The 19,389-nt window shown below is 43.9% G+C and overlaps 2 protein-coding genes across 4 annotated transcripts; both read right to left on the bottom strand.

Moving 5' to 3' along the window:
• Positions 1-2,820: 2,820 nt before the first annotated feature.
• Positions 2,821-4,447, bottom strand: sirt4 (sirtuin 4). 2 transcript variants are annotated; one of them, XM_015958842.3, is made up of 4 exons: positions 4,355-4,447; positions 3,759-4,249; positions 3,283-3,577; positions 2,821-3,203 (listed from the first exon to the last, which is right to left on the bottom strand). In XM_015958842.3, the coding sequence occupies exons 2-4, from the start codon at positions 4,247-4,249 to the stop codon at positions 3,036-3,038; spliced, it is 954 nt and encodes a 317-aa protein (XP_015814328.3). In that variant the 5' UTR covers positions 4,355-4,447; the 3' UTR covers positions 2,821-3,035. The 2 variants fall into 2 exon arrangements, with proteins under 2 accessions (XP_015814328.3, XP_070405502.1); XM_070549401.1 differs by having other exon boundaries at positions 3,759-4,404.
• Positions 4,448-5,799: 1,352 nt separating this feature from the next.
• sxph (saxiphilin) lies at positions 5,800-19,376 on the bottom strand. Of its 2 annotated transcripts, XM_015958840.3 has the most exons (17): positions 19,099-19,376; positions 18,643-18,806; positions 17,725-17,824; positions 17,462-17,638; positions 17,213-17,375; positions 17,081-17,145; positions 16,469-16,626; positions 12,031-12,217; positions 11,807-11,955; positions 11,641-11,731; positions 11,335-11,382; positions 8,223-8,405; positions 7,954-8,101; positions 6,820-6,902; positions 6,548-6,732; positions 6,188-6,374; positions 5,841-6,095 (listed from the first exon to the last, which is right to left on the bottom strand). In XM_015958840.3, exons 1-17 carry the CDS (start codon positions 19,148-19,150, stop codon positions 6,052-6,054), a joined length of 2,184 nt encoding a protein of 727 aa, XP_015814326.3. In that variant the 5' UTR covers positions 19,151-19,376; the 3' UTR covers positions 5,841-6,051. The 2 variants fall into 2 exon arrangements, with proteins under 2 accessions (XP_070405499.1, XP_015814326.3); XM_070549398.1 differs by lacking the exon at positions 19,099-19,376 and having other exon boundaries at positions 5,800-6,374; positions 18,643-18,967.
• Positions 19,377-19,389: the final 13 nt, after the last annotated feature.

Genomic DNA, 19,389 nt, shown 5'->3' with positions numbered 1-19,389 from the left:
GGAACTTCGAGGAGTCGTCGTCGTCGTCTTCCTCCACTTATCCGGGTCCGGGTCGCGGGGGCAGCATCCCAACTAGGGAGCTCCAGGCCGTCCTCTCCCCGGCCACCTCCACCAGCTCCTCCGGCAGGACCCCAAGGCGTTCCCGGACCAGATTGGAGATGTAACTTCTCCAACGTGTCCTGGGTCGACCCGGGGGCCTTCTGCCGGCAGGACATGCCCGAAACACCTCCCCGGGGAGGCGTCCAGGAGGCATCCTGACCAGATGCCCAAACCACCTCAACTGGCTCCTTTCGATCCGGAGGAGCAGCGGTTCTACTCCGAGTCCCTCCCGAATGTCCGAGCTCCTCACCCTATCTCTAAGGCTGAGCCCGGCCACCCTACGGAGGAAACTCATTTCGGCCGCTTGTATCCGCGATCTCGTTCTTTCGGTCATTACCCAAAGCTCATGACCATAGGTGAGGATTGGGACGTAGATCGACCGGTAAATCGAGAGCCTGGCTTTCTGGCTCAGCTCCCTCTTCCCCACGACAGATCGGCTCAGCGTCCGCATCACTGCAGACGCCGAACCAATCCGCCTGTCGATCTCCCGATCCCTCCTACCCTCACTCGTGAACAAGACCCCGAGATACTTAAACTCCTCCACTTGAGGTAGGACCTCTCCCCCGACCCGGAGGTGGCAAGCCACCCTTTTCGAGGAGGTTGACCTTTATTCATAGTGAGGATGCAGCAGTCTGGCTTCTGCATGAGGCCTTGAACAAAGATGTTATGGCTTCTTTGGCTAGTAACAAGAACTGGGGCAGAACTTACTGGATTTGGAGGCCAGACAGATGGTGTGTTTGTGTCTACAAATGAAAGGTTACTTTCTGGTCAATTTGTTGGTGAAAACTTGACCACTGGTACGTTACACACACACATCACTTAAATGAATGATTGACTAACAGGCATCTGCACTTGATGTCCTACTGAGGAGCAGGAGAAAGGGGGTGGGGGTGGTCACATGGACCAGGGTTGGGGAAACCCTGCAGAATGCCATCATGATTTAAAATCATGCATTGTACGGAAGGTTCCTCTGCTCAAGTCATCACATGTCCAGGCCCGTCTGAAGTTTGCCAATGACCATCTGGATGATCCAGAGGAGGAAGTCATGCGGTCTGATGAGACCAAAACGTAACTTTTTGGTCTAAATTCCACCCGCCATATTTGAAGGAAAAAGAAGGATGAGTTGCATCCCAAGTATACCAATCCTACAGTGAAGCATGGGGGTGGAAGCATCATGCTTTTAGGTGCTTTTCTGCTAATGGGACAGAACTGCCCTGCATTAAGGGAAGGATGAATGGGACCATGAGCTAAAACCTCCTTCCCTCAGTCAGAGCATTAACTCATTCACTGCCATTGACGACAAAAGTCATCATTTTAAATCCACTGCCAATGAACGCCCACACAGAATTTCTATACTGTGTGGGCGTTGGAATGAGCCCCCGCACTGTGAGAACAAACATTCCAGGTCTAAAGCCAATCTTCATCCACGTTTGTCACACGTCACGTGATCAGGAAGCAGAAAATCCATGTGTTAGGAGATCATTTTGGACCGTTGCTGTAAAAAAAGTGAGGCGCGAACCGGAAATCTTCTGCCGATCACAATTCAACAACGGATTATGAAAGAACGGATAACGCTCGAAACACGCGGATTCTTCCTGATGTAAGAGGTGAGTCTACTCTTTGTTTTGGTTGCTTTGGTAGTTTTGGCGTTGACGTCATCCTAGCGCGCAACGTGGGTCTTAGAAAAAAAAGGAAAAACGTTGAAAAACGCTGGCAGTGAAGGGCTTTACTGATCAGGAAACAGCTGGCAGTGAATAAGTTAAAGATGGTTGTGGCTGGGTCTTCCAACATGACAATGACCCAAAACACAAAGTCAGGATAACCAAGGAGTGGCTCCGTGAGAAGCATATCAAGGTCCTGGAGTGGCCTGGCCAGTCTCCAGATCTAAATCCATTACAAAATCTTTGGAGGGAGCTGAAACTCTACGGTGCACATCGACTGCCCGAAAATCTGACAGATCTAGAGGAGATCTGTGTGGAGGAGTGGGACAAAATACCTGTTGCAGTGTGAAAAAGCCTGGCCAAGAACTACAGGAAACGTTTGACCTCTGTGATTGCAACAAAGACTTCTGTACCAAATATTAACATGATTTTCTCACCATGTGTTCAAAATCATGTTGCGTTCAGCGACCTCCCTATATTCCGTCTTGGTTGGAGAGGTGTCTGATGCCAGTATATTCTAGCTTCAGCTTTCCTACTATAAATGTCAAAATCCTCCCCAGGGTGCTGCGGCAAATCCCGTTTTGAAAACGCTATGGTCCTATAAAAACAGCTTAAGTGGAAGAACTCGCAAAATCACAGGGTGTTCAAATACTTATGTTCCTCACTGTATGTGCCTAAAACAGGCCATCTCAAAAAGTTCCCATTTGTGATGTCACAAGCGGATACAGTAAAATATAATCACCTCTCAAACAGAGAACTGAGCTGCTGAAGGAGTAGTGATTCTACCCTGAGCTCCTCCCAAATATCAGAGCTTCTCAGGTTATTGCAGCCTGAGTGGGGGATGGGGGGGGGGGGGGCAGCTCCACCTTGTTTTCTTAAAGTGACAGAGCACTGAAACAGCTCACTCTGGAAGGTACTAAAAATGTCAAGAATAGAACTGCTGAGATCGCTTTATGTGAGAGATTTTATGTAAAGAACTTCATGAACATGTTTGATGTTAACCATGAATTATAACTTAAGAACATTTTCAGAGCGCCTGTATGAAATCGTTAACAGAGAAGGAATATTGAACATTAACCAGAGGAAACCCTTTAAAGTGACCAATTTTAAACTTAAAGTTGGAGTCTTTCATTTGTTTCTCTTTGTAGATGATCTTTCCTGGAACTGTTATAATTCAGATTGTCTGCAGGTGATTGCTTTTGCATCACCTCATCCTAAAGATGCTCACCCAGATAAACCTGAGGTATTTTAGATCAGCAGAGCTTAGAGAATCCATCACTGTTCACAACACCAGGAGGGGTGAATGGCTGACAGCACTTCACCACAACGACCGCTCACTTTCACATCAGCCAGGTGATCTGCTCTGGTAGGCCCGATGTTCACGATGGCGATGGGCATCTTTCTGTCACTCGTTGCCAGTAAAAACCTGTACCCTGAATAAACCTGATGAATATCAAGGACATTTACATTAAAAAGACCCAAACAGTACTGTAAATCAGTGTTAATGACTTTTTTTTCCTACCTGCAATGACGATCCCACAACCAGCAAAGCGTCTGACTCTGCCAGTCTGTCGTGCACAAACAGCACAGTCTCTCTGTTTACCGTATCTCCGAAAAAGGTCACTTCTGGCTTCAGTATCCCCCCACACTGCTCACAGGAGGGGACTCTGAAGTTTAAAACCTGCTCATCCTCTAAGAAGACATCTCCATCTGGAGCTACAACGCCTGCTTGGGCACTCCACTCCGGGTTTAACAAGACAAACCGCTTCTGGAGATCCTCCCTAGCTGTGATGGCACCACAGCCCAAACACACCACCCTAAAAGAAAAATCTTTTAATTTCATAAATTTTGATTCCTAAACACTCAAATTGACAGATAAGAAACCCATAATAATGACATTTATAGGGTCTCATTGTGTGATTGATGAGTGCTGCAGGAACCTCGTATCTTACTTTAACAGCCTTGCGTCATCTCACTGGGGATCAGGTGTGTTCTCACCTGTGCGAGCATCCGTGGAGCTCTGTGAGCCGTTTTTGTCCCGCCTTGGAGTGAAGCGCGTCCACGTTCTGCGTCACCAGCCAGTGCAGGACCCCTCGCTGCTCCCAGCGCCTCAGCGCCCAGTGGGCCGAGTTCGGCTGGTGGGAAGAAAACTGGGGCCACCCGACAAAGTTCCTGGCCCAGTACCGCTGGCGGGACTTCGCGCTGCGGATGAACTCTGCGTGCTGCATGGGTCTCCTATCGGTGCGGGCGTACAGCCCGACACCCTGCGAGCGGTAGTCAGGAATGCCCGACTCGGTAGACAGACCAGCTCCGGTGATGACAAACAGGCGGCGGGCTCGGGTCAAGAAGTCCCGTAGCAACTCAAGAGAGTGGGCGTCCGTGGTGCTGCAGGCGGGGACGAAGTTTGGTTTACCCGCAGGGACCGAAGAGGCTGTCCTCACTGGGGACGGAGAGGGGTGAGGCGCAACCACCCGCCACAGTAGTCTCATCTACAGCGACACAAACACAGATCAAATCTACTTGAACGCAGACTTATCTGAGAAAGAAAAGTATAAATTCATAGCAGTAAAGCAGAATTTTTTACTTAAACATACTTTTAAAAGGTATTAATGACGAAGCTTAGTTCCGAAAACTACAGAGTGCTAGCAACTGAACACCGGCTAATACGGTAAACAAAGGAAGGAACTATTTTAAGGTAACACCAAACGCAGCCGCGTTGGATTATGGGATTTGCAGTCTGCTATAGATTTCTGCTATGGTTCTCGACCGGAAAAGGGTGGCTTGCCAACTCCGGGTCAGGGGAGAGGTCCTACCTCAAGTGGAGGAGTTTAAGTATCTCGGGGTCTTGTTCACGAGTGAGGGTAGGAGGGATCAGGAGATCGACAGGTGGATTGGTTCAGCATCTGCAGTGATGTGGACGCTGAGCCGATCTGTCATGGTGAAGAGGGAGCTGAGCCAGAAAGCCAGGCTCTCGATTTACCGGTCGATCTACGTCCCAATCCTCACCTATGGTCATGAGCTTTGGGTAATGACCGAAAGAACGAGATTGCGGATACAAGCGGCCAAAATGAGTTTCCTCCATAGGGTGGCCGGGCTCAGCCTTAGAGATAGGGTGAGGAGCTCGGACATTCGGGAGGGACTCGGAGTAGACCCGCTGCTCCTCCGGATCAAAAGGAGTCAGTTGAGGTGGTTTGGGCATCTGGTCAGGATGCCTCCTGGACACCTCCCTGTGGAGGTGTTTCGGGCATGTCCTGCCGGCAGGAGGCCCCCGGGTCGACCCAGGACACATTGGAGAGGTTACATCTGCATTCTGGTCCGGGAACGCCTTGGGGTCCTGCCGGAGGAGCTGGTGGAGAAGGCCGGGGAGAGGACGGTCTGGAGCTCCCTAGTTGGGATGCTGCCCCCGCGACCCGGACCCGGATAAGCGGAGGAAGACGACGACGACGCTATACATTTCCCATTTCTAGCGCCAATAAACTGTATAATACTTAATAAAACTCTTTATTCATTAGAGGTTGGAGACATGTTTACACCCTAAATTCTAGAATTTTATGTTGGTGCAGAAAATGTATATCCTATTGATTTGTTTCTTAAATATTATTATATTATTGTATTTTGAAGTTGGCCAGAGTAACTAATTTTATTTCTAACAAAGTATGTTAATGATCATTTTCTGATAGATATGATTGAGACGTGGATTTATAAAAAGTCTAGTAAAATAGTTTTAGGGGTGTCTTGAGAACTGCTAACTTTGGAAACCAAATTGTCTCTAATACATTAAACCTAATTTTTTGTGTAAAAAATAGAGTAAATATAAAGTAAAATGTTTTTTTAATAATTTAAAAAATCTGTAGAAGTTTAAGATTTCTTGCTTTGCAACCTTTTTTCTCTTACTGGAAACAATAAAACTAAGATATGATTTAAGTAGGATACTCAAATGTTTGTTGAATCAAACATTACTGATGCTTACAGTTATTGCTTTGAAAAGATCTGCAGCAAATTAATGCATTTTCTCTGAACACTCTTAAGTATTAAAAAAGACAGAAACAAATAAAATAGCTGTAAAGATTTGGTTTCAGATTTTAATTGTTTAAAAACTACAATTTTTTTTCCTAAACAGACCCAAATTTCACGCATGCCATGTTACTTATGAAGGCATTTCAATGGTTTAATCTGAAAACAGAAGCATGGCCTTTTTCAGTTCAGTTCTTGATTCGTGATGGTTTCCAGTCCACGGAACAAGAGTTGAATAACTGAGAAGTTCAGAGAAAATGTGTGTTTTTTTTCTCCATTAGAATGCGCTGCACACATCCTTGTTACAAAACTCCAAAATATCTGTGGTGCAGAAAACAGGGAAAAAAATTGGGCTACATTAGAAACCTGAGATGTGCATAAATCAGCAGAAGTGTGTTTATCACTGGTCCTACCGGAGTGTGTGCAATTAAAGACATTTTCCACATGGGAGTAAAACGCCTCTCCAAGGATGGTGCGGTACTCCATGTGGCTCGTGTGAACAAAGCACCTTGTTGCGTCTTTAAACAGAAGGTCACTTTCTCCGTACTGATGAGATTCAAACAGCTTGAACTCAGAGTTTGGGTTGGCTCCCAGTGTTTCCTGTTGCATAAAAATGGTTCCAAGAACAAATATACATAAAAAAACATTGATTCTCAGATGCTGCAAAGTATATGTGAGTCATTTTTATTTGATGAATGCTTGATAACAATGCTAGGGTGTGTTTGTAAGTAGTACCTAATGAATTAATTATAGCTCATAAAGGAGCAGCTGACCTGTGACTTAATCAGGAAGTTGTAGATTCGTGCAGCAAGCACCGGCCGCGTCATGATGGTGTTTGGAGGGACGGCTCCCAGGTTACAACTTTCCCACTCTGAAAGAGCAGCACGGCGCCCGTCAGCACACAGCAGCTCAAAATCAGATGACGTCCAGCCCTCCGCCCAACCGCTGGAACTCAAACCTGAAGGAAAAACCAACACAAACACACATGATCAGCTCTCCTTTTGTTAGTCAACCCCACAATAAGATGTATAGGTGAATATCTCACTGAGGATGTTAGTGTGGAGGCTGTGCTGCTCCAGGAACGCCACTTCTCCGTAACTCTTCCCACTTGGATCTCCAACAAGACACCTAAATACCAATGACACGAGTAACACAGCTCATTAGTCCTCACTAACTTAACGATTAGCTCCATAAAGAGATTCCCATTTCTCCATCCGACTGGTTGAAGGTGGAATTACAACAGTAGTAAACACCTCAGCCTGGTGCAGCTAATGCTAACAACAAGCTAACACTAACTAGAGCCAGCAGGTACTAAAATAAGCCAAAAATTGAAAAATAAAAACCACACTGTTGGACAAAAATATCATTAATTACAAGTCCAGTATCAACAAAGCCAGGTCATCATCAGTCTGTGATTTCATAGCCTCCTTTAACTCCCTCAGTGTAGTTTGCACCAATATTCACTCTGGTTTTAGCTCTTTGATTTGCCTCCAAAGAGACTAATCTGAAAACTGAAAAAGCTAACTGCTAGCCTTTATTTTAGCTAGTGACAGAGTAAACAGCTAACAGCAGTTAGGCAGATAAAGAGCTTCACCCAGTGAACCTACCCATCCCAAAATACTGTTAAGTGCGGTTCCTGGTCAGGAGAACGCTGTAGAGTGCTGCCATATCTGAAGTTTCTACCTTAAGAATCAATGAAACCCACTTTGAAAGCAACAGCTTAAGGCATTAAGGACTCTTCAGTAGGGATGAAAGAAAATATTGATATGGCAATATATTGTGCTATTTTCCCCTGCAATATTATATCGATATTCAAAAGCCGTGTATCTATTATTTCGAAGAATTTACATGCAAACATTTGTGTATTTTCTTTTCTTTAGTTGCAATTCAAACGCCAAACGCTAGTTGGCAGCAGTGTGCAATAGGTTTTGTTTCCACCATTGAAATGTATATCCCTCTATTATGGTTCAGATACCTCATGTTAAACAGTTAAGTATAACTGTGTATTAATTTTACCTATAATAAATTCAGTCTGACTGAATGTATCAGAAATATATTGCAATATATCACATCGTTTCCCCTGTATCGTGATACGTATCGTATCGCCATAATTTCACCAATACATATCCCTACTCTTCAGTGTTGCTTTAAATCACCAAAGAAAAGGAAACATCCTTACCTCAATGCCCCCATGTTGCCATAGTAACGCTCATTGTGGTTGTCAGAGCAGCGTTTGGTGGCAGCCTCCCCTGTTCCTCCCATACACACTTTGCACAGATTCCCCTGAGATCCAGGGAGACAGCCCTTCCAGAACACCTCATCGAACACTATCATAAATAAAACGTGTCACGTTTGATAAAACTGTAAATCCAAGACAAAACAACGAGGAGACACTGAAGTTTTAGCTGTGATTTTTTTTGGGGGACAAACTTGAACGTTTGGATCTACCTTGGTTTGGATCGCAGGAGGCGCTGTTGTTGTGCTCCAAGCTTAGTGTGTGTGTGTAGGGCAGCAGCCAGCCTGCAGGGCTGTATAGGTGGCTGTGACATGAGCGGCGGCCTCCCAGATTCCCCATAAATATGTTCCTGCTGGAGTGCTTTGCTACAGCCACGCCTGCCACAGAGGGGAAAACTGAGAAGAAGAAGAAGAAAATATCATTTCTATAGCACCTCTCAAGATAAAAATCACGAGGCGCTTCACAAAAACAAAAAATGTAAAAATATAAAAAAAGCATTTAGAAAATGTTTAAAAATATATTTAAAATGAGCAAAAAATAGGCAATTGTGATTAAAAAATGTAAAGAAAGAGAGAGCGTAAATAGGAAAGAGGGAAATCAGTGGATCCTGAGGAAGGTGGAATAGGTGGGAAGAGCAGAATAAAGGGAGAGTGGTGAAGAAGGTCATACAAAAGCTAGCTTGAACAAGTGAGTCTTCAGCTGCTTTTTAAAGGAGACCACTGAGTCCACTGATCTCAGGCTCAGAGGGAGAGAGTTCCAGAGTCTGGGGGCCACAGCAGCAAATAATCTGTCACCTTTGGTCTTTAGCCTGGTGCTGCACAACCACTAGGCTTTCATCACTGGACCTCAGGGACCTGCTGGGGGTGTAGGGACTGAGGAGATCACCAATGTAAGATGGTGCTTGTCCATGTAAGGCCCTATAGACCAGAACCAGGATCTTGAAATGAACCCTGGAGTTGACTGGCAGCCAGTGAAGCTGGAGGAGAAGCGAGGTGATGTGGGTGTGTTTGGAGGACTTGGTCAGAAGCCGAGCACAGGCATTCTGAACCACCTGTAGATGGTTCAGGGAGGTTCTGCTCAGACACGTGAAAAGAGAGTTACAGTAGTCTAAGCATGAGGAGATGAAGGTGTGGATAACTGTCTCAAGTTCAGAGCAGGACAGAATGGGACTCAGCTTAGCAATGTTCCTGAGATGGAAGAAGGAAGAGTGAACAAGAGAAATTACATGAGAATCCAGGGTGAGAGCTGGGTCAAAGGTCACACCAAGATTCCGGACAGAGGGTTTGGTGTGAGAAGCAAGCTGACCAAGAGAGTCTCTGACTTTGGGAACCAGCTTGTCTGGGGCACAGATGAGGATCTCAGTCTTATCTTCATTAAGCTGTAGAAAGCTCCCAGCCATCCAGGTTTTGATCATCGACATATAAATATTGGACAATGGGTTTCCATAGACTCCAATAACAAGTTTTTGAAGATAAATGGGAGGTGGCCACCACCGCCATTTTGACCGTGTCACAGGTTCCGTCAAGCCCAGACAATTCCACAAAAGGGAAGAGAGGTAGAGCTGAGGGTGGGGCTGTAAGGCTGGGATCAACTGATGACACCCGGTCGAACTAGCTACAAGCTAACCTGAAGCTAACCCAAAGCTAACGCGGAGGTGGGAGCTAAGCTAACGGAGGTAGCAACCTAGCTACAACCGGAGTTAACTGTGCACAACACCAGAGCTTCTGAGTCAGAGATATGCCGGGCTGACCGCTGGGTAAAACCGGGTGGAACACAGAGGTCTCCCGAGAGCTCCACAAGCCGGCAGCTGCACAGCAGACAAGCGCCACTGCGATCTGAGATGCGCAGAGCTGCCGCTGGGGAGAACCGGGTGGAAAGGTTTCCATCCCAGAGCTCCACAAGCCGGCAGCCCGCGCAGCAATCAGGAGCCGCGATCAGACAGAGATACGCAGAGCTGCGGGGAGGGGAGAACCGGGTGGAAAACAGAGGTCTCCCGAGAGCTCCACAAGCCGATAGTCAGAACCCAGCTCCACCAACATGTTATATTTCAACCCATTTTCTAAAGTGCAGCATTATGTTAAATGCACTGGGTTTTACCCTATTACATTTAAATCTCATGGTTAAACAGTACATGTTAAAATCTAAGCTCAGCTCGGCAGTGACCTAAAATACATAAATATAATTTTACTTACCGAAAAAAATGAAGTGGAGACTCCTTGGACCAATTAATGCCACAGCAATGCATTTTGTCCAACAATTGCACAAAAAATATCCAAAAAAGAATACACAAACACAGAGACTCAAAATCCCGGAACAGTTTCCAAGCCAGACCGAGGCTCTACTGAGGCCTTTCCACGGAGCTAGCTCTGTGGTCACGTGGGTCTGATGCTCATTAATTATACAGAATTTTAGGCTTTTAATACACTTAAACAGAAGAGTGAGAAAATAATTCACCCCCCTCAGAGTTGTCATGAGTGTAAACTAGATAATTTAAACAAAAAACATTTCGAACCAGGCTGTAAACGTGTTAATTTCTGCTGTGAAATTGGTATTTTTAACATGGGAGTCAATGAGGATTTGCTCGCTTCTGACACCAGCCCCCAGCGGATGAGGGTGGAACTGCAATTGTTGTCACTTCTGCGTTGGCCTCAATTTTTCACCCGCATTGTAGGGGCTTGGTTTTGAAAGTCTAAGCAGGTGTATAACAGCTGCAGCTTAGACATCTCATGGGGCTTAAAGGAGATGTACAGTTGGATGTCATCTACATAAAGATGGTAGGAGATTCCTTTGAAGGAGCTCAGAATGTGCTGAAGAGGAAGCAGATAGAGGAGGAATAGCAGAGGCCCCAGCACAGAACCTTGTGGGACACCCTGGGTAAGGGAAGTGGTGGAGGACCTAAACTTGGAGACGGCCACAGAAAAGGAGCGCTCAGAAAGATAAGAGGAGAACCACTCCAGAGCAGTTCCTGATAGGCCTACCCAGTCTCTCAGCCTCTCCAGTAGCAGGTGATTGTCAACAGTGTCAAAGGCTGCAGTCAGGTCCAACAGGACCAGAACAAAACAGTCCCCTGCATCACTGTGAGTCAGAAGGTCATTAGAGACCCTAAGAAGAGCTATTTCAGTAGAATGAACTCTACGAAAACCTGACTGGAAGCTATCATAGATGTTATGTTCAACAAGAGCAGCTGTGAGTTGTTTAGCCACAACCTTTTCCAAGATCTTGAAGATGAACGGAAGTTTAGAGATGAGGAGACAGACGCAACGATCCCATCAGCAGCACAAAAAAACAGTCAGTTCAGCGATTTACCGACTGTTTTCACCTCACCGTCTGTCTCCACGTGAGCTGATCCTTCCGCTGGAGCACAGGTTCTTCCTCAGAGAAGCAAAGACAGAATAATAATTATTAAATCTGAACAGAATGAGATTTTCCACATATCGGATTGATTATATTGGACTTATTTTCAAAAATGAACTTGTTTTTATTTATTTTTTGGGAACCAATTTAAAGGTCTCCATAAATCTTTGATCTTCAGACATTTTTCTTGTTGAGTTCATCCGCACGTGATTTTAGAAGCTGGTCTTTCATCATGACTCCTAGAATAATATGAAATTAAATCCATTCTGATCATACCATAATACTCTGTTACCACGGGGATGAGACCACATTTCCCTGCAACGTATGAGTGTGTTGCGTCCAGTGAGACGGCATCCACCTCGTCCTTCTGTGGCAAAGAGAATGGTAGTTACAGCATGAGGTCTCACGAAATGATTCAAAATTGGAATCCTGGACGACTCACTTTGATTCTCTTAATGCAGTCACGCATCGACACACCCCTGACACACACCAGAGGGTCTGACTTTATGCTGAGGGCCCATTGCTCACACTTCTTCTGCTCAGCATGGCTGATGCAGCACCATCGCACAACACTGTCCTCCAGGGAGCTTCCTTCAAACGCAGCACAAATTCACGTACAGTCACACATTCTGTTTGTTTTTAAAAGTTAAGAACGAGCACAAGCACCTTCATGGCCAAGGCCTTTAAGAAGAGCAACATAATCCAGCCCCAACACCTGGCTGACATCCACGTCGTCAGGCAGGACAACCAGTTTGTCTGTCATGTCTCTAAAGAGAAGGTCGTTTTCTCCAAAAGAGGTTGAGTTGAAGAGCTGAAAGTGTTGTCTCCGTTTTCCATTTCGTCCAAAAAGCAACTTGAAATAAGTAAATAAAAAAACAACTCAATCAGAAAATTTGCAACTATGGACAGTAAGATTATAAAGTAAAACGAAATTCACATTTGCAAGCAGAGCTGGCCCAAGGCATACACAAATTAAGGAACTGCTTGGGGTCTCCAAACAGCACAAAGATGACTTGAGAAAAATACAAACTAAATTAAATTACACAAAGAAAACATGTTAAAATATTATTTTCATTTTTGTCATTTGGTTTTATGGTGTAGTGATTGCACATTTTACACATTTAGTCCAAATTTTAAAAGCAAGACAGTAAACCTAACTTGTTTAGGTTGTTCAGCATTTGTCTGCTGATGTCACTTTCAAATAGTTGAATTAATATACCACATTTAAATAGCACTGTGTAATGTAACGACATGGCCTGATTTTGAGATCCCACAGGTCATATGTGTTAAGTAAAAACTGATATTATTATTGAATTGATATTAATGTCTTGACTGCTATAACATCTGGTGCCTTATTGACAATGTTTAAACACAGCTTCATCCTGTTGACAGTCACCACCAGTCTCCACAAGGAGGATTGACCCTGCCTCAGAACAGACCTTTATCAGTAACACTCTCATGAGAAAGTGTAGAAACTGCTTTGTTGATTTAGAGTGTGCACCTGGGCTGAGAGTCCCTTCACTAGCCGCTTCCCGCCTGAAAGTCTACGTAATAGCTTAAGGAATGTGAATTGTGTGTGTGTGTGCTTGTGTTTTCAATAAATGCTGTCAGAGGACGGAAGTCCGTTGAGAGAACGAACTGGTTTCAGTCTTGGTGTGTACTGATTTTTCTCTCCACTTCGCAAAGTCTAAATTGATTGTTTATCATTGGTATCGGTGTTGATTGATTGATTACTTTAACCCCCTGTGCATTAAACTTTCCTTAAGGTAATCCTGGATTGATAAAATTACCTAACAATATGCAAAGCCACGTCAATTTACCCTGGCTATCAAACATCCTATGTATATTTTCCCCTGACAGGAGTCTGGGAGTCTATACGTAGACCCCATCGACATATAAATATTGGAAAATGGGTTTCCATAGGCTCCAATAAAACATTTTTGAAGATAAATGGGAGGTGGCCATCACCGCCATTTTGACCGTGTCACAGGTTCCGTCAAGCCCAGACAATTCCACAAAAGGGAAGAGAGGTAGAGCTGAGGGTGGGGCTGTAAGGCTGGGATCAACTGATGACACCCGGTCGAACTAGCTACAAGCTAACCTGATGCTAACCCAAAGCTAACGCGGAGGTGGGAGCTAAGCTAACAGAGGTAGCAACCTAGCTACAACCGGAGTTAACTGTGCACAACACCAGAGCTTCTGAGTCAGAGATACGCCGGGCTGACCACTGGGTAAAACCGGGTGGAACACAGAGGTCTCCCGAGAGCTCCACAAGCCGGCAGCTGCACAGCAGACAAGCGCCACTGCGATCTGAGATGCGCAGAGCTGCCACTGGGGAGAACCGGGTGGAAAGGTTTCCATCCCAGAGTTCCACAAGCCGTCAGCCCGCGCAGCAGACAGAAGCCGCGATCAGACAGAGATGCGCCGAGCTACGGGGAGGGGAGAAATGGGTGTAAAACATCGGTCTCCCGAGAGCTCCACAAGCTGATAGTCGGAACCCAGCTCCACCAACATGTTATATTTCAACCCATTTTCTAAAGTGCAGCGTTATGTTAAATGCACTGGGTTTTACCCTATTACATTTAAATTTAATGGTTAAACGGTACATGTTAACATCTAAGCTCAGCTCGGCAGTGACCTAAAATACATAAATATAATTTTACTTAACAAAAAAAATGAAGTGGAGACTCCTTGGTCGCTCTATTAGTGCAATTAATGCCACAGCAAGTCATTTTGTCCAACAATTGCACAAATAAAATCCAAAAAATAATACACAAACACAGACTCAAAATCCCGGAACAGTTTCCAGGCCAGACCAAGGCTCTACTGAGGCCTTTCCACGGAGATAGCTCTGTGGTCACATGGGTCTGATGCTCATTAATTATACAGAATTTTAGGCTTTTAATACACTTAAACAGAAGAGTGAGAAAAAAATTCTCCCCCCTCAGAGTTGTCATGAGTGTAAACTAGATCATTTAAACCAAAAACATGTTTTGGTACCAGGCTGTTAACATGTTTATTTCTGCTGTGAAATTGGTATTTTTAACATGGGAGTCAATGAGGATTTGCTCGCTTCTGACACCAGCCCCCAGCGGATGAGGGTGGAACTGCAATTATTGTCACTTCCGCGTTGGCCTCAATTTTTCACCCTCGTTGTGGGGGCTTGGTAGACCCTTTAATCAGAGCCTACTTCCTCACACCAGCTGGCGTGCAGAGATAATAAAGAAATAAACAATAACATTTTTTTCCTCCAAGGTCCATCACAGAAACTCTCTCAAATAAACTCCTTAATTCCAGATGGAAGAAGAAAAGAAAATTTTTATAATTTAAAAAGAATCATTGAGTGAACTTTTGTTATTGCTATTGATAGTAATTATAAATAATGAAATGTTCATTAATCTGTGCTCAATGATTGTTTTAGTATGTTTACTTGACAAGATCATAACATTTGCACTCAGAGTAAGGTTAAGTTAATGCATGACTCATAAGGTAACCCTTTGCCTACATTTAGAGTCTCCATCACAGAGTGTGTGTTTCTGATCCTTGGTAATACCCTCAAATGTGCCAACCTGTGGTTGGCTAGTCAATCATAATATCCTCAGACTAGTCAACTCTGGGTTGGCTAACCAACATAACATCAATTCCTAAAAACCGGATCACTCTGGTTTTCCAGCAGTTCGAACAGGCAACATTTCGAGAGTTCTAGAGAACTTCAGACCGGCCATCTTTAGCCTCTTTAACCAGAAGGATTTTGACACGTCGTCAAAACCTTAAACCTTTTTTTTTTTCGCACCTGCGAAGCTGAACAAGATAGTTTTCCTGCAGAAAAGCTGATATGTTTAAACTCCTTAAGAGTTCCAAGATGCTCGGTTTTATCCAACTGTTGTTACCTGGAGCATGATCCTGGACTGACCTGGTCATACTAGGAGTTGGTCTATGGACTCCGGTACAGGGGCCTCCGACCCCCCTCCTGACATCTCAGATCCGAAGGGTGTCGCCACTTGGGTACGTGGAACACAGTGAGATAGCGTCTGTATGCAGTTTTGATAATAATAACTTTAGCTTATTTACAAACCAAATTCCTTTATATCCAGAACTCAGCTTTCTCGTGATTCTGACTCTGAATACCCTATATTCATACATAGGTTCCAGACACCCATCTCTTAGTTTGCATCCACTCACAGTAAATAATAGTTTAAACAAGCTTAATTGTTTGTAAAATAAATTCTTATTTTGCTTATAAACCTGCCTGTTTCTTGAATCAAACCGAAGTCCCTGAATAAACAAAGAATCCTAGAATCTTCTGCCTAATCATCTTAAGACCAAGCAGGGGATAATCTATATTTATATAGATTGCCACAGCTATTGGTCCCAAGTAGTGTTAATAATAAATAAATAGCTTAAAGCAATTGATTTAATCCAATTTACCCTCTATTATCATTACAACTGCATGTGGAAATGCACTACCAGGATTTCTGTTGAGGGAAATTGATTTAAAAAAATGTTTTCAGAAAAAACTCCAAATATTTTTATTTTCTCAAACATAATGTCAAGCTAAACTTCTTCTGAAGTGAGCTGTATTTCAAATTTTAAGAATGTATTTTGTTATGTTTGGGCTTTTGAGAATTGAATTGAGATTTTTCTACACTGCAATATTATGTTGAAATTAGTTTGTGTGTGTGTGTGTGGGGGGGGGGGGGGGGGTGTCATGTATGAATGATGTGCACAATATGTGTACATATATAAAATGTAATAACTGTATGAGATGAGACCCCAGGAAGAATAGCGGCTGTTTGTCAGCAGCTAATGGGGATCTTAATAAACAAACAAACAAACAAAATTAATTTGAGCATTTTTGTTGGTTCGCTACTCCTGTAAAATGAATAGCCATCATAACACTGGTATGATGTAAGCTGCTTACAAATGAAGCTAATGATAGTGGGTATGTTACATAGAGTAGTCGAGGAAGGATGAATCATCTGGTGTTGACCTGTTGGTTTGGGGGGGGGGGGGGGCAAAGGAAATCCTGTTTAGGGCCCCAGAAATGCTTGGGCCGGCCCTCTTTGCAAGCAAAATTAGAAGAAAGAAATAACTGCGCACTCACCTGGATGGTGGTTATGAACTTACGGACAACTTTACGGAAATTGTATCTGGTGATCACCCCCCCTCCGGGACCACAACCCAGGTTACAGCTTCTGTAGTGACTCAGAGGAGCATTGGTCCCATCCGGACAAAGTAACCTGAGCTGGTCTTGCTCACTAGCTGGAAAAAACAGACAGCCTGTGTGAGATGCAGCACATGTTGGTTTAACTTCTGACTGGACATTAAAAGCAAGATTCCAAATTTATCCAGCTTTTTATTTAAGTAAGGTTGATTAGAAAACAAATGTGCACATATTTGTAGACAATCTAGATGTCCTGCATCTGTTTTCAGTCCCCAACACAAGCCTAATATGGATTTCCATTCTATATGGTTTGAAATAACATTTTACTCTAACATTTAATCCTCATTTATGGCCCTAAGTTACTTTAATTTATTTTTAAAAAGGTATACAAGCTAAAAAAAAAGTTACCAATACTAAATAAGATGTATCCTGGCTATTAATTGCTTGCAAGAATAAATACTTTTACCCCTTTTGAACTTTTTCTGATTAGGAGTTATCCAAGCAACTCCTGCAGCAGAATAAACAGAACACAAGTAGCACGATTTACTTTACCCTCAACACTTTCGAGAGCTAAATGGTCCACAAATGCAACATCCCCAGCCCCGCTTCGGAGGCACCTGTGATGGACCAGAGAATGGTTAAACTCAAATCAAGGAAAGGTTCTGATACTCTGCTGGTGCTGACCTCAGGGCACCCTGGTTGTTGTAGAAAGGCTCGCTGTGTGATGTCTCACAGAAGTAATTCTTCTTACGAATGAAAGATTTATGCCCTCGACACAGAGCACACAGATCAGGTGCCACGGCAGCAGCTCCAGGAACACAGCTCGCATTAAAAAAGGCACTGATGTCTGAGCGAGAAGAATGAACACTAAGAAAGATCAGATCACAAAAATGAGAACAAATCCCTGCTGTTTGGTGAGAGGCGTGTCATTACCCTGGCTGAGAGGACGCTCTTTGGACCAACTCAGGTAGTTTCTGGATAGCAGAAAGCCAAGTGGGAGGCTCCATCCAGCTGTCCACCGAAGCCCACTGTGACAGCTCCTGTGTCCCTGCAGGGAGCGAATGTCCATACTGCTGTCTGTCACCACAGCTACAGACAGAACGCACCCTCCTGGGTGTAAAAAAACACAACGACCTTTCTCAGATCTCAGGAAGGAAGAGGAGGAGGCATCATGACATTTCAGGAATCAAACCCACCTTCACTGTACATTTCCTTAGCGACGGCAACCAGATCAAACTGCTTCACCGCAGAATAAACTTCTCCTGCATCCAGTGTCACGATGTCAGCACGATTCGCCTGAAACGATCACAGGAGAGAAACACCAGATGTATCTATTGAGTATAAACTCGGTTATGTTCCTTTAAAGGAGAAATAATACTTTTTTCTTAAGTTATAATAGTTCTATGGTCCATCCTAAACATGTCCACGAAGTTCTTTGCGCAAATGAACCAGTTTTATTCTTTAAAATGTCAGTACCTTCCAGAGTGTGCCGTTTCAGGGCTCTGTCACTTTAAGAAAACAAGCTGGAGCTGGCCACACCCACCCATCTCCTCACTCACGCTGCTATAAGCCGAGAAGCTCAGATATCTGAGAGGGGCTCAGAGAAAAGCAGCTGCTCCTCCAGCAGCAGCTCTCTTGCAAGTTATAGGCGGCTCTATGCTAATTTATCATTTGTGACATCACTCTGAGAGTGAACATCTTGTTTTACCAAAGACCTAAAATCTGATTAAGAAAAACGTTCAAAAAGCAGATTTTGTTTTCCAGTAACACCCTTTCAGTAATCCATTTTTCTTAACAGAATGTTGTGCTTAGATGTTAACTGGAGGATGCAAAAAATAAACGTTTAAATGACCAAGATCCTCCAGCAAAGGGCAGAAATAAAGGATCCGAGATGAAGAGGTAGAGGTCACTGCTGGGGTTCAAGCAATAAAGAGGTAATTTGTGTTTAATCAGCAATAGATTCTCCCATATTAATTGCTTCTTAGAAATCTGGTGTCACTTTCATCACTGATTTCCTTTCTTATGTATAAAATAGATTTCACAAGTCTATCTTTTGTTATATTTCATATTTTCCCCACTTGGAGTCTTGAAACTCTCATTCAACATTTGCTCACTTTGATTTTGTTGATGCAGTCGGTCGTGCTGGACGCTCGTACACACGAGAGTCTGGCAAAAGCAGCAACAGCAGCTGGCGGCAGCACAGCAACCAGAGATTTGGCCAGCTCTGCACACTTCCTCTGTTCAGCATCTGAAACGGTGCACCACCGCGTCTTCTTGGCTGTCAGGCGAGGGAAGTGTTTACTAGTCCACACAAGGCATGTGACGAGCATTTTTTTTAAAAAAAAAGAGTAAATGGTCACTTTTAAGCAGCTTTGTGCAAAAGGAGAATGCTGTTTTTAGAAAAACTGTAATGTTTTAATAAAGTTCTGGTGAAAAAAAGAGACCACAAAATCTGCAATACAAATATCACTCTGAACAATGATGTCACAATGAGGCTTAACCTTAATGTATATATTAATGTCGATGGGCTTAACAAACAAACAAAAAAAAAACGATGCAGCGACACTCACCCCTGATGCAGCAGACACTGATAAACAGTAAAATCTTACATAATCCTCTCATTTTAGGCTTCTGTGGATCCAATGATTCAGATAAAACAGCAGCAGATAGAAGTTCTCTTCTTAAAGTCTGAAGCACCTGATTTTCTCACGCGGCTTCTCCAGAATATCTGAAGCTCTGGTTCGTACGGAGAAGAAGGCTTATTGTGTAACGGCAACTCCTCTGAAAAGTCACTTTTTGCACACATATGGAAAATATTTAACACCATCTGCCACAAGGAGGACCCACATCCAATATTTTAC

The sequence above is a fragment of the Nothobranchius furzeri genome, chromosome 3, assembly GCF_043380555.1.
Source record: "Nothobranchius furzeri strain GRZ-AD chromosome 3, NfurGRZ-RIMD1, whole genome shotgun sequence".
Lineage (NCBI taxonomy): Eukaryota > Metazoa > Chordata > Actinopteri > Cyprinodontiformes > Nothobranchiidae > Nothobranchius > Nothobranchius furzeri.
Note: the sequence above shows the minus strand (reverse complement) of the source record. Positions and strands in the feature narration are given on the sequence as shown.